Genomic DNA, 13,989 nt, shown 5'->3' on the forward strand with positions numbered 1-13,989 from the left:
GTGCAGAGGACCCCTCTGTTCCACCTGAAGAGCCTGCTCGGGCTCAGCCAGGGGGCAAAGAGGAATCCTAACGGGGCATCTCCACAGCGAAGCAGTGCTTTTGTCAGGATTTAGGGGGCAGGCTCTGATATTTAAGTAATAGAACAGGAGACATTCCTGTTTTCTCTTTGTATTTCGCCCGGTGAAGTCACCATATGATCCGTGGAGCTATGGTTCTCGCAAGTGGGCCTAGGTGGGTAATTTCCTGCCAGACGTTACCCGCTGGGGCTTCTGGCGGGATCCTCCAGGCAGTGTGTGTGTGGAGGGGGTGAGGTCAGCGCTTTGACTTGAAATCAGGGCCCCCGATTTAGAGTCACAGCTGCCAGTGTGAGCTGCGGGGAAGCCCTCACCCCTGAGCCCTGGCTGTTGTTGGTGATGCGTTTCATGTGTACTATCGACGCTCGTCCTCCTGTTTGTTTTTCACCCAGGTTTTAGTAATTCTATTCCATCGTGACTGTGACACAGGAAGATGAAGCGAAGTGTATTTTCTTTTTATAATTTATTTTTTATTGATGTATAGTTCATTTGCAATGTTGTGCTAATTTCTTCTGTATAGAAAAGTGACTCAGTGTGTGTATGTGTGTACATATATTCTTTTTTTCATGGTTTGTCCCAGGATACTGACTATAGTTTCCTATGCTGGACAGTAGGACCTTGTTGCTTGTACCTTCTCTATGTGATAGTTTTCAGCTACTATCCCCAGACTCCCACTCCACCTCTCCCCTTTCGCCACCAGGAGTCTGTCCTCCATGTCTGTGAGTCTGTTCCATGCTGCTGCTCCTGCTAAGTCACTTCAGTTGTGTCCGACTCTGTGCGACCCCATAGATGGCAGCCCACCGGGTTCCCCCGTCCCTGGGATTCTCCAGGCAAGGACACTGGAGTGGGTTGCCATTTCCTTCTCCAATGCATGAAAGTGAAAAGTGAAAGTGAAGTTGCTCAGTCGTGTCTGACTCTTCTCGACCCCGTGGACTGCAGCCTTCCAGGCTCCTCTGTCCATGGGATTCTCCAGGCACGAGTACTGGTGGGGTGCCATCGCCTTCTCCGAGTCTGTTCCATAGATAGTTCCGTTTGTGTCATGTTAGATTCCATATGTAAGTGATAAGTATGGAGTTTGCCTTTCTCCTTCTAACTCAGTTCACTTCATATGATAACCTCTACTCTCATCTACATTGTTGCAAGTAGCATTATTTTGTTATTTTTTATGACTGAGTAGTATTCCATTGTATATACGGATATAGTCATCTTAAGCTGAGTGATTTCCTTTTCACAGGCAAAGAATGGAGGTTCCAGATATTATATTCCAAATAACAGAACCTGATGCTCTTTTCAGATTCCCATATGTTCAAGTCATTTTCTAAAGCATTGTCTCAAGGCATCTCACTTTGGGCCGGAGGTGCTGCTCCTCCTTGCATCACCCTGCTCACAGGTGATGAAACTGAGACCCAGGAGGGGAAGGAAGCTGTTTCTGCTCAGCTGAGGGTCAGCAGAGGCGTCGCATGAACCCAGACCCGCCCCCGCAGCCTGGTCCCCTCCTCTCCTCCCCGTCTCTCATCTTTATCTTTCTCTCTCTTTCCTTCCTCCCTTCTCTTCCTCCCTTCCCTCCCTCCATCCCCTTTCCTTTTTTGTGTGCTTTGCCGTGGATCCTGAGCTCCAAACTCCCTTTTCAGGAGCCCTCTATGCCAGCCTTTCCTGCTCCAGACCAGCCTCCGGTCTGTTTCCCATTCCTCTCATTGACCCGCCTTACAGACCTGAGAAAGTGTTCTTAGTTCTCTACAGAATATAAGCAACTGACACATCAATAATATTTTATAGTCTACAATTATATCCCCACTTGTTTACTCATCTCAAGCAGCACGAACCTCTATCTTACAAATGATGACACCAAGGCTCCAGGAGGCAGCGTGACTTTGCTGGTGGGATGTCAGGGAGCGGCTTAGGGCGCTGACTTCTCTCTTCACAGATTCTGCAGGCAGCTGAGTTCAAGAGAAGGACTTTGGAAGGTGTGTCCTGTGAACATGGTGGCATTCTGTGATGCTAAGATCATGTGACCCCGGAACATGAAATATCTGGGCCAGGTTGACTTTTTCTTGGGCACACAGCCTCCTGGGGCAGGAACCCATCTAAATGAAATGCCTGGACCTCACGATGACTTGAAAGTGGAAGTTTCTCAGTGCGTGTCTTATTTCCAGTGCTGGCTTGGTTATCTCAACCATGATTCAAAAAAAAAAAAAAAAGATGTTAGCTTCTTAGACGAAGAAAATACTCGTTCATCTCTACAGAGGCTGACTTTCTTAGGCTGCAGGGCTAGCCCATCCCTGCAGACAAAGCAGAAGGGACTGGCTCTAGGATGCATGCGTGCTCAGGTGTGTCTGACATAGACTGTAGCCCACCAGGCTCCTCCATCCATGGGACTTTCCCAGCAAGAATACTGGAGTGGGTAGCCATTCCCATCTCCAGGGGATCTTCTCCACCCAGGGATCGAACCCATGTCTCCTGCATTTCAGGCAGATTCTTCACCACTGAGCCACCGGGGAAGCCCTGGTTCTGGGATACCAGTTCTCTAAAAGCAGTTTGCTGAGCTGTTCCCATTTGTGGGAAGCACAGATCCTGCAGTGAGGTTCATGACACCTGCTTCCCAGTGGAGCCTGAGACTCAGAGCGCTGCCCTGTCCTGGCCTATTCTGTCAGTACAGAGTGACGGGGCAGGATTTGAAGCTGTAACTTACTGGCTCTTGAAACCATTGTTTTCCTGCAACAGCCTGATTTGCACTTTGGCCCTGGGGTTTCATACCCCCAGGGCTAATTCTGAAGTAGGGGGCTCTCCCCTTTGTCTCCTTTTGCATGCCCACGTGGCTTAGGAAGGGATGGATGCCCAGGGAACACCTGTGGGGCTCTGGGCCTGGTGGACACTGTTCACACGGATGTGACCGAGTCCCGATTCCCACCTCATGGCGCTCCGGTCCTGTGATCAGACAGATTCACCCAGACACTTGCTGGACAGCAGTGACGGGGCTGGACCTGCGACAGCCGTGGGCACAGCAGAGGTTCCGGAACTCTCTCGAGTCCCCTCTGGCATTGTCTCTGGACTCCTACCCGGCTTCCTTTATTACACGGTCCTGGCAGCTCTGTGCCCTGCTGCTCCTGCCCCCTGGATTCCCGTGGCAGGAGCCCCCCAGACCTCTCTTCCCCACCTGCAGCCGCCAAGAGATAGACTGGCCTGTGAAGGACTGGGTAACTGACCCCTGGGGCAAGCTCTGCGCCATGCCACTCCAGGGGGCCTGATCTTGGGGGTGTCCTTATTCTTCTTGATGTTTCCCTTTTGGGAAATCTTGAATTTCTCCCTCATGTTGTAGGGAAGCAGCATTAAGTGTGCTGGCCCTGGCTACCTGGAAACACACTGCCTTTTGCTTTAGCTCCGAGCAGATGAAACGTGGGCCTTGGAGACAGACAAGGCATCTGGGGAGCTGAGCCCACACTGTACCTGACCCCCAGCATGGTGGCTTGAGCAGGGGGCCTGCCTCCTGAGAGGCCTTTGGGGAAACTCTGATGCTTCCCCAGGGAAGGGGGGCTGGTGAGGCCGAGTGGGGCTGACCTTGATCCCTGGGGAGGGAGAGCAGGGCTGGGTGCCCAGGCTTCCGCTGCCCCAGCCTGCCTCACCAGGCCATGGAACTGCTGGGAGGCCACCAGGAATCCAGTGTCCTTGTGTGCTCGTGGGCTGCATGTGACGTGAGCATGAAACACGGACGTGCTGGGGGGACGAGTTCAGTGCACTGATGAGCGGAGAGAGCTCAGAACATGACAGGTTGGGAATGTTGGTGGGATACTGTCTTTAGTATCCCGTTCGTATTGCTGTTGGCTGTGCCATTAATGCTAATGATAGCAGTGCTAGCTGGTGTCTAGTCGCCGTTCCATATCAGAGAAATCACTTGCATCTGGACTGGTCGCCTCGTTCAACCTCAGCTGAGTTTCAGAATAGTCAGATGGAGGGACAGGCGGGCAGGGGGTTCATCCCCACAGTGCAGCGGTGGGATTAGAGGCTGAGGGATCTCCGGCCACAGCTGCCCTTCCCTTATAGGGGTGGACAGCAGGGGACAGTCTGACCCTAGCAAGCATCCCATCAGCTCCCAGTTGTCCCGAGGAAATGGCCACCCAGGCAGTTTACTATGCACATCGCACGTGAGCTGTGGTGTCCTTTGCTGGCCATGGGGGTGCCCAGTGGGGTGTGAGCTTTATATCTGAAATCGCCGGTCACCCTCCCAGTGATCCTGCTGGTGTCTGCACATGGTCTTCCAGGGTGGCTGCCTTTGGGGTCCCATGGCTAGAAAGGTGCAGGTGTGGGCCAGAGATGTCTGTCTGTCTGTCTTTCTCTCCAATAACAGAATAACTTAGAATGTTCGGCCGTAGAATGCACTCTGTAAACATTTTTAAAGTATTTGTGTGTGTGCGTGTGTGTGTGTGTGGACGTGTGCATACATGCGTGCATCTTAATTTCTAGGTAAAACTGTAAATGTGTGATGTGTCTGTGAGAAAACGAAACCTCTCTCACGGGCGTATTATAAGAACTAAGTAAGAAAATATTTGTAGAAGACATCCTGCAGGGTCTAGCCCATAGCATTTTCTTCTAAATATTACTTACAGGTTCATCAGTTCATTGATTCATTGAATGTCCGACATCCTCATTTCACAGATGGAAAAGCCCCAGAAAGAGGCATTGGCTTGCTCTGTGGTCCTTGGAAAATTGATGGAGAGTGGGGAGTGGGATGAAGGTCTTGGTGGAATCCTTTGATTTGAAGGAGACGGTGTGGGAGCTGGATGGGAGCTAAGGGGTCCTCGGGTTCCCTGTTCCTGAGTTGCCCCCCTGCTGCGCCTCCAGGGAGCATGGGGGTGGGATGAGGAGGCCCCCACACCTGCTCCATGGGCACGTGTGTTGCATGCTTCCTCTTGATTTGCTGGAACGGAGTTTGCCCCAGCTTAAGAAGCATTTTGATACCTGGCCTAGCCCAGCATTTCTGGTGTGATTTTTCCTCCCAGGGATGCTTGGGTTGTCACACCCGGGGAGTGGTACCCGGCATCCAGGGCCCCTGGAGGACACCCTGAATCACCCAGGGCAGCCTCCCCGCCCCCAGCAAAGACTGACCCATCTGGTGCTGGGGGACCCAGGTCGAGAACCCTGCTGTGGCTGATGCTCTGCTCGCATGTGTGACTGGGGCCTGGAGTGGGGCGGCCATGTGGCGAGTTACTGAGAGGCAGGGCTGGGGCATCTCACTCCCACCGTCAGGCGCATACAGACCCCCCAGGGGTCTGGTTAAAACGTGGCCCCCTAGGCAAGGGTCTGGAGAGAGGCCCGCGGCCTGCATTTCTTGCCCTCCCCTGGAGGCATCCGGGCTGCAGATCTGTGTGTTGCCGCCCTCTGAGTAGGAGTATCTCAGCCATGATTCCCGTCTGGCGCATCCTCTGCTGCCACAGCGGAGAGCCTATGTCCAGCGTGGTCCTCACCCCATGTTAACCGCTCTTCTCTCTCTCCCCTCCTAGGGCTCCCTGGGCCTGCCGGGTCCCCCAGGAAGAGACGGCAGCAAAGGCATGCGGGTATGTCTGTTCTGGGGGCCTGCTGATCGGAGCCCCTGTCCTTGAGGCGGGGGTGGCCTTCGCCAGGGCCAGGCTCCAACTGGGCACCTTTGTACCAGGATCGTCCCAGGTCCCTGGAGGTCAGCCTGGTAACTATCACCACACCAGCAGCTCTGGCCACCGGGCGTCACCTGGCTGCCCCTGGGAGCTGTTTTCACAGTTGGTTGACCAGCAGTTCTGGGCTCTTGTCCCAGTGCCTGGAACTTGGAATGGAGCCAGGGGACCCAGTTCCCAAGTCCTCAGTTCATAGCTTAAGTTGGACGGGGCCCCATAGCCCACGTGTCCAGCCGGCCCGCCTGCAGTGGGCACCTGACTCCCCCTCTGCCTCCCCGGCCTCTGAGTCGGAACACACCCCGGGACCCCAGGCGGAAGTGATCTCAGCTCAGGCGGGTCCATCTGACCCGGGATAAAGAGGTCCTCTTCGCCACCAAGAACTCAGTTTGGGTCCTCAGTGGTTCCTCACCATCAACGCCAGCTGCTGTGCTTTCTCCGCTCTTCCCTCCGGCCTGGTTCTGTGGACCAGCAGAACTGGGGCGTGTTGGGGGTTCCAGTGATGAAGGCCTGCAGTGAAGATCAGCTCCTTTGCTTGTCGGAGGCACTTCTGGGGGGAGCCTAGGTCTCGGCTTGCTGGCCATTATGACGCTGTTTCCGTGCTGAGATCCAGTTCTGGGAAGGACGCCCCGGGGCCTGGGCCTGAGTCCCCCGGCTTGTGACCTTGTGCTGTTCTCTGTGCTGCAGGGGGAGCCAGGAGAACCGGGCGAGCCGGGGCTGCCCGGGGAGGTGGGCCTGCGGGTGAGTGTTGCTCTGAGCTCTTCTTCTGATGTTTCTGGGCTTCCCTGGTGGCTCAGCCGGTAAAGAATCTGCCTGCAATGCGGGAGATCTGGGTTCGATCCCTGGGTTGGGAAGATCCCCTGGAGAAGGGCTAAGGCTCCCCACTCCAGTGTTCTGGCCTGGAGAATTCCATGGACTATACAGTCCATGGGGTCACAAAGAGCAGACTGAGCGACTTTCACTTTCTGATGTTTCTAGTGCACAGATCTTGATGCAAAACCAACGTTTATGGGCCCACTCGACGCCCTGCAAATGCTTCTCATGCAGCCACATGCCTGCTCGTGTGTGTGTGTGTGTGTGTGTGTGTGTTCACATCCCTGATGTTTCCTAAATTCTCACAGAAAGTGAATCCTACCGTTCTGCCATTTATCTTTTCTAACAAGAGACGTGTCTTTCCTCCCCACTTCAGATCAATACCACCTGTTCTCTTAATTAGTGCTTACCGTTCCATGATACGGATGCATCATAATTTACATAACTTTGCCTCTGTTTGTGGCCCTCCAGGTTATTTCTAATTTCATTTGTTTTCCACAAAAATCAGTAAATGCACACACCACTGTTATTTTTTTGTTTCAGTAGAGTAGGTGACAAAAATTAGGGTATCTTTGGCTGAGGAAAAAGCACTTTTTAACATTCAGTTCAGTTCAGTTCAGTCACTCAGTCATGTCTAACTCTTTGTGAGCCCATGGATGGCAGCACGCCAGGCCTCCCTGTCCATCACCAGCTCCAGGAGTTCACCCAGACCCATGTCCATCGAGTCGCTGATGCCATCCAGCCATCTCATCCTCTGTCTTCCCCTTCTCCTCCTGCCCCCAATCTTTTATTAATGGGTTTTAACAAATATGGCCAGTTTAACAGCCTTAAAGTGGCAGCAGATCCTGGTCCAGGTAGCAGGGGCTCCCGGGCTCGGGACCCCAGGTGGGCTTTGTGAGGAGGTGTCCAGGCTGTGCTGGCCCCACGTGAGGTGTGCGTGATGAGCCACGGGAAGCCAGCCTGTGACCAGGAGCTCTGCACGTGTCCAGCCCGGGTCCCAGCATGGCCACGGGGCGCGGCCACACCAGATTGCTGCACTGGCCTCGTGAGAGCTCAAAGGCCGCTGTGGAAGTCGAGCCGAGCTGCGCGTGAATCCCAGCTCCCCCAGGCAGGGGGTGACATGAGCTCTTCATGGAGGGGGGCAGCAGAGGTGGGGGGGTCTCCTGGGGGGACTTTATGCAGGCGGCACGTGGCGGCGGATGAGGAGCAGCTGTATCAGCCCCTAACACGGTTATTGAGTGCGTCTTCCCTCTGCCCCTGCCCTTTTCTCTCCATCCCCAAACCTCTGCTCTGGGAACTGTCTTCTGCAGGGATCCCAGGGACCGCCTGGACTTCCAGGACCTCCCGGCCCCATCGGTGCTCCCGTAAGTAGAGGCTGCTGCTGGAAGGGGCTGTGTTGCTGTCCTAGGGGACTGGGACCCAGGCCCTGTGACAGGTCCCTACCCCACATCTGTGCATAAATACAACTTGGAGCATGTGGTCAGAGAGGCCCACACCTGGGCTGCCGTCTCCATCACGTCTGCTCCCAGAGGGGAGGGTGGCCTTCACGCAGGTTCTGGGTGCTTCTCCTGAGGACAGTGTGTGCATGGAGGGCGGGGCAGTGGCCCTCTCCCAGGGGAGGGGGAGGAATGTGGCTTCAAGGGGCCCTGAGTCTCAGGTTCAATTCCTTGGTTCCATGATCAGATGGCAGTGGGGACTGACTCCAGGGCCACCTTGCTGCACTCGGCCAGCTGAGCTCAGGTCTTAGCTGGGGGTACCTGGATAATCCAGAGATGGGGGGACCAGCCCCAGGGGCTCTCATCCAGGCAGGGGCCGAGCTCACCACCCAGGCCCGAGGGAGAAGCAGGCTGCCGTGGGGAGGGAGACAGACCTTCACCACCATCCCAGGAGAGCAGGCTGTCCCGGGGCCTCAAGCTCAGTGCAGAGAAGCTGGACAGGGCTGTCTGCGTGTTACTCATCCTCCCTTCCCTTCCAGGGTCTCCATGGAGAACGAGGGGAAAAGGGAGCCCGGGGAGAAAAGGTATTTACAGTCTGCTTCAGTTAGTTGTGCAGCTTTCTGTGGACAGCATGTGTGTGAGTGTGTGTGTGTGAACATGTGTGTGTGTGTGTATGTGTGTGTGCTATGGTAACTGAGGGCTGGTGCAGAGGAGGCATTAGCTTCTGACCCCAAATGTAAACTCTGGGCCCAGAAGGCCGTGGTCCCGGTACCTGCAGGGGTTGAGATCTCCTTGCAGAGACAGTTTGGGGTTTCCAGACCAGAGGGGTTTTAAAAGTGCCCAGGATTGGGATTCAAAAAGTTCCAGTTGCTGCTGGGGACTCACATCTTCCTTAGCAACTGGCCTGCATTCTCCATACCTCAGGGACGCTGACTGTCAACGGAGGGAGGGGGTGCAGGGACAGCTGTGGCTTTGGTGACCCACACAGCCTTGTGGACCGAGTGCTGTGACCTGACCTCAGCTGAGACTCTCCACGCCGAAGCTGGCTGTGCCTTCATATTGACGCCACCAGGTCACAAGTCATCCGCAGACCAGATCTTTCCATGGGTGGAGTGCTCAGGGCTCTGGGGGTGGGGAGAAGGACGGCATCCCACCTCCCCACCTCCCCGGACAGCAGCAGGCATCGAATTCCCAGGAATCCCAGGCCCATCCACTCACTGGGCTCCTTCAAATCAAAAGCTTAAAATTGGCCCTCTCGAGCTTAGCTGTGTTCCAGCCCCCTTTTCAGCACCTGCCCTGTTCCGTCTTCCTGGAGTACATGTTTCTCTCATTTATAGAACATTTCTAAAATATTAAGAAATTTAATTTTATTTCAAGCAACTTAACACACACACACACAGCCATATCTGGCAACAGGAAAAAAAAACCAGCAGCCTGTAAGTGCACCATCCCACTGCAGCTGCAGCGACCACTCTGGCCCGTTTCTTGATTTCTTGCAGGACTCACTCCTGTGTCTCTGACGTCTTTCTACATCGTCACACGTGACGTGTTCTGCTTTGCGTACCCTCGTGTCTCCTCCTCCGGGTAGCATCTCCCCCGCCGTGCTGCTGCAGACGTCTATGATTTATCTTAAATGGCTGCACAGCGTCCCCGTGTGTGAATAGGCCATGATTTATGTGCTCATTCCCCTATTATCGATCAGGGAGGATTGTTTCCAGTTTGTCATGATTAAAAAATACTGCTTTGGTGAACATTTTCACACCAATGCCTTTATTTATTTATTTTTCCCAACTTAGGATGGTTTTCTCCGGCCGCTCCCTTAGAAGGGAGATTATGGTCAAAGGAGACGAATGTGTTGTGTGACTCAGGAAGCGTGTGGGTCCCCAAAAGGCTCTTCGGAAGGAGTGGGGCGAGAGCCAGGGTGACGCCCCTCACCTCAGGCCCCAAAGTGTGGTTTCTGTTTGTTCGGATATCAAACTTTCATCACTGCAGCTTCAACAGTGGAATCCCTTGCCCCGTGTGGTTGGGACGCGTGTCTCTTGGTTCTCTGGAGAGAGTTCTTGTGGCTCCGTGTGTCAGGTTTTGGGTGGAGGGCCTCTCTGTGGCCCTCTGCTCCTCCTCTGTACAAGGTGGGGACTGGGAAGTGACCCTTCGGGTAACTGGGGGTCCAGGCACAGGCTTGATGGGCATCCCTGGTGCACAGGGCGACAGGGGTCCAATTTGAAGGTCCCCCCACTAGGAGCATGCAGGGTTTGGGGAACAGACGTGGCAGGAGGGCTGAGCCACAGCCCAGCGCCCTGCAGCTGCCACCTGGCAGGGAAGCTGGGGGAGCAGGGGGTCACCTGCAGGGCAGGCCCTGGAGAGGAAGTCCAGCCATCAGCCATCAGCCTCAGTCTACAGCGTGGCCCAGGGGACGCCCTGCATGGTGATTTCAGAGCCAGCTTGCCGGAGTTTCAGGCTCAGCTCTGGGGTCTGCAAGCAGTGTGGCCTTTGGAGAGTTCGTTTCACCTCTGAGTCTCAAGTGTCCTCAGTGTAGAGAGTAGTTATTATGTAAGGCTGCTATGAGGATTAAATGACTTAATGTTTGTAAAATGCTTAGAGCAGTGCTGGGCAACAGAGGCCGTATTTACGGAGGGTGGGAGACGAGAAGAAGAGAAACAGCGAGGCATAGCGGATTGGCAGGGAGGCATAACCTGAGCACTGAGAGCTCTGCTTTGACTCTGATCCCCAGCTCCCTTGCCGATGTTCTCGGCGACTCTTGGGGGGAGCTGGTTCCTTCTCTGCACCTCTGTTTTCCCATCTGTCAAACCAGATGCTTGGGCTGCATCATCTCTTGGGCTCCTTTCCAGTTCTTATATCTGATAAGTACTTAGAACAGTTTATTTTCTCGTGAACCTCCTAAATTTCTTAAATCAGCAAAAAGGAAGTTTCCATCTCCCCTCGAGATAGGCGCATCCCGCTGCCTGGCCTCCTAGAAGTGGAGCATGGCCAGAGAGAGCCAGTGCCCACCTGCCACCAAGCCCAGCTCTGCTACCGCCTGTCAGGACCTTCTCTGCGGGCTTGGGGTGGGTGGGCCAGCCTTGCTTTTGGCATCTTCCAGAAAGGCCCTGCCAGGCACGAGGTATGGAGGCTCTGTGGACACAAGGACCTCCTAGTGACTGAGGGACAGTGAGGCCTGAATGGATTGTCCAGGGGCCGCTGGGCTCGGGGCAGTCAGCAGAGTGTACAGTGGGTCTACTCAGTCAAAAAGAGGGGTGCCCACTCCCTGGGGACCAGGGGATGGACACAGCCGCCCCCGCTCTGTCCAGAAGAGCATGCTCTCTGGACAGCTTTGGCGGGGTGTGATGGCAACCTCCTGGGGTCCTGGGGAGGACATCCCAGGGTCCTGCCCTGTCTGGGGATGGAAGCCCGGGCGTTGGAGCACCAGCTTTGGGCTCAGCAGCCCATGGCTCTGCCACCAGCAGCTCTGGGACCTCCCTGCAGCTTCTGTGCCCCTTGACCCCCAGTACACGTAGAGTCCAGTCTACTCTGTGTGTGTCTCCTGGGTGTGTGTGTGTGTGTGTGTGTGTGTGTGTGTGTGTGTAGGCAGGGGAGGGGCTCTCCTGGTGTGTGTCTCTGGTGTATATATGTCTCCTGGGGTGTGTGTGTGTGTCTCTTTCTCTCCTGGTGTGTGGGTGTGTGTGTAGACAGGGGAGGGGCTCTCCAGGTGTGTGTCTCCTGGTGTATGTGTGAGTATCTCCTGGTGTGTGTGTCTCCTGGTATGTGTGTGTGTCTCCTGGTGTGTGTGTGTCTCCTGGTATGTGTGTGTGTCTCCTGGTGTATGTGAGTGTCTCCTGGTGTGTGTGTGTGTGTCGTGTGTGTGTGCATCTCCTGGTGTGTGTGTGTGTCTCCTGGTGTATGTGTGTGTCTCGTGTGTGTGTGTGTCTCCTGGTGTATGTGAGTGTCTCCTGGTGTGTGTGTGTGTGTCGTGTGTGTGTGTGTCTCCTGGTATGTGTGTGCGTCTCCTGGTGTATGTGTGTGTGTCTCCTGGTGTGTGTGTGTGTCTCCTGGTGTGTGTGTCTCCTGATGTATGTGTATGTGTCTCCTGGTGTGTGTATGCGTGTCTCCTGGTGTGTGTGTGTCTCCTGGTGTGTGTGTGTGTATCTCCTGGTGTGTGTGTGTGTGTGTGTGTGTGTGTTTGGGGGGTTCTCTCCTGGTGCCTGGTGGAGAGTAGAGCACAGTGGAGCACTAAATGCCTTCGCTGCTGCTTTGTTTCTGTGCCTCTGACCCTGGGCATGTCCCTCCATTGTTCATCTCACTTTCCTTCCTTTGCCAGGGGGAGCAAGGCCTGGATGGATTCCCCGGGAAGCAGGGGGAGACTGGTGAGCAGGTAGGTGGGCAGGACAGGGTGGGGCCTGGGTCAGGCTCATAGGGCCTGTGGGCTTCAGTCTATCCTGCTCGGCTGGGGGCTTTGGGAGGCTTAATGACCAGCCCCCAGCTTGCCACTCATGGACTCCTCCACGCCAGAGTGGAGGGATCCCAGAGAACACACCACTTTAAAACTGGTCTAACCGTAGTAACACGACAGCTGGTCATTAATGGGAAGACCACAGGCGATATGCGTGTGTTCAAAGTGATGGATGAGTTGCAGTCCTGTCCCCGAGACTAAAAGACTACAGACGGCCCAGATGCTCATAAATAAGAAACAAGTTGAATAAATCAGGGTGTGTATTAAATACAGGGAATAATATGAAGCTGTGCAAATTAACGCAACTCTCAAAGTCCTGACACGGGTGTTCCGTGAGATGCGTCCACGAGCCCACAGGGAACCACGTGGAGATGTGGGCCTGGGGAAGCTTCATAGCGACAAGTGCGGTCTGGGAAAACTTGTGGAGGGGCCCTTCTGGGGAAAAGGCCAGGAACAGGTCTGGAGGTGTGTTACCCTCCGCCCTGCCGTTTCCACTCACTCCCCTGATGGACCCCGTGTTCTCTTTCCAGGGAAGACCCGGCCCTCCCGGTGAGCCAGGGCCCCCGGGGCAGAAGGTAAGCCAGGCGCTGGGGTGGGGACGGCTCCCGGCGCTGGGGTGGGGACGGCTCCCGATGGGCAGCTGTGGAGCTGCTCCCCTGAACAAACTGAGGCCTGTGTTTTGGGGGCGGCCACGCTAGAGCTCGGGAACGAAGGGCAGACAGAGGTGGTGAATCGTGCATTAGAACTCAGCCTACAAAAAATTTCTGGTTATTGTATTTAAACATGTTTTTCTATTTGGGGGAATAAAAATCCATCTAAAAAACAAATGAAAATCCCCATTATATAACATCTGGACATACTAAAATGTTGTGCTACTTAAATGGCTTTTTGGGCTAAGGCAGAGTAGGAGCAAATAGAAAAATCTTACAAATTCCTTTTCCTCTTTCTCTCCTTTGCAGCGTTTACTGTTTTTTTTTTTTTTTAACCAGAATTATAATTCTGAAAATGTGTTGGGTATTTCATAAATAAAATAGAGGTTGCATCTCATCCTGCTGATCATCTGTGTTAGAACATTTTCACAACAAGGCTTATTAACTGAATTTGCTGCTTAGGATTTCTGTTATGCAAAGAACTGCATGGAAAATTGTGAAGCGCTATGAAAATGTATGAAGATGATAACCTTGCTAGGCCTTCAGGGTCACAAGGGAAATGGAGAAGGCAGGCTGTGCTCTGGATTTATGGCAGGAGGGGTGATGAGACCCAGCCCTGCATTTAGTACAAGAGAAAGAGTTTCTTTCAGATGATTAGGCCCTTAAGAAAGACATCAGACTTTGGGTCTGAGAACAGCCAGGAGAGAGACGGGGCAGCGGGGGGAGTCCGGCTAAAGCAGAGGGCTGGACCAGAGATGCGTCACTGCTCAGTGTCACACTGCAGAGCGCAGGTCAAGGTTACTGCCCGACTCGGATGCCCTCCCAGCACACGCTGGAAATGAAAAAGGCTGCTCTGACTCCTTCCAGAAACAGGGTATAGTTATAAATAATACACCTGTGGGCTGAGAAAGCCTCTCTTTAGCAGTGGT

At 54.2% G+C, this 13,989-nt stretch overlaps 1 protein-coding gene across 1 annotated transcript in view; it reads left to right on the forward strand.

Moving 5' to 3' along the window:
* The window catches only part of COL22A1 (collagen type XXII alpha 1 chain), a 224,079-nt gene that overhangs the window by 84,102 nt on the left and 125,988 nt on the right, over positions 1-13,989 (forward strand). The window contains exons 13-18 of the mRNA XM_027560770.1: positions 5,571-5,624; positions 6,402-6,455; positions 7,838-7,891; positions 8,503-8,547; positions 12,279-12,332; positions 12,941-12,985. Coding sequence (XP_027416571.1) covers positions 5,571-5,624; positions 6,402-6,455; positions 7,838-7,891; positions 8,503-8,547; positions 12,279-12,332; positions 12,941-12,985 — 306 coding nt within the window. The remainder of the gene's footprint in view (positions 1-5,570; positions 5,625-6,401; positions 6,456-7,837; positions 7,892-8,502; positions 8,548-12,278; positions 12,333-12,940; positions 12,986-13,989) is intronic.

Source organism: Bos indicus x Bos taurus, chromosome 14, assembly GCF_003369695.1.
Source record: "Bos indicus x Bos taurus breed Angus x Brahman F1 hybrid chromosome 14, Bos_hybrid_MaternalHap_v2.0, whole genome shotgun sequence".
Taxonomy (NCBI): Eukaryota; Metazoa; Chordata; class Mammalia; order Artiodactyla; family Bovidae; genus Bos; species Bos indicus x Bos taurus.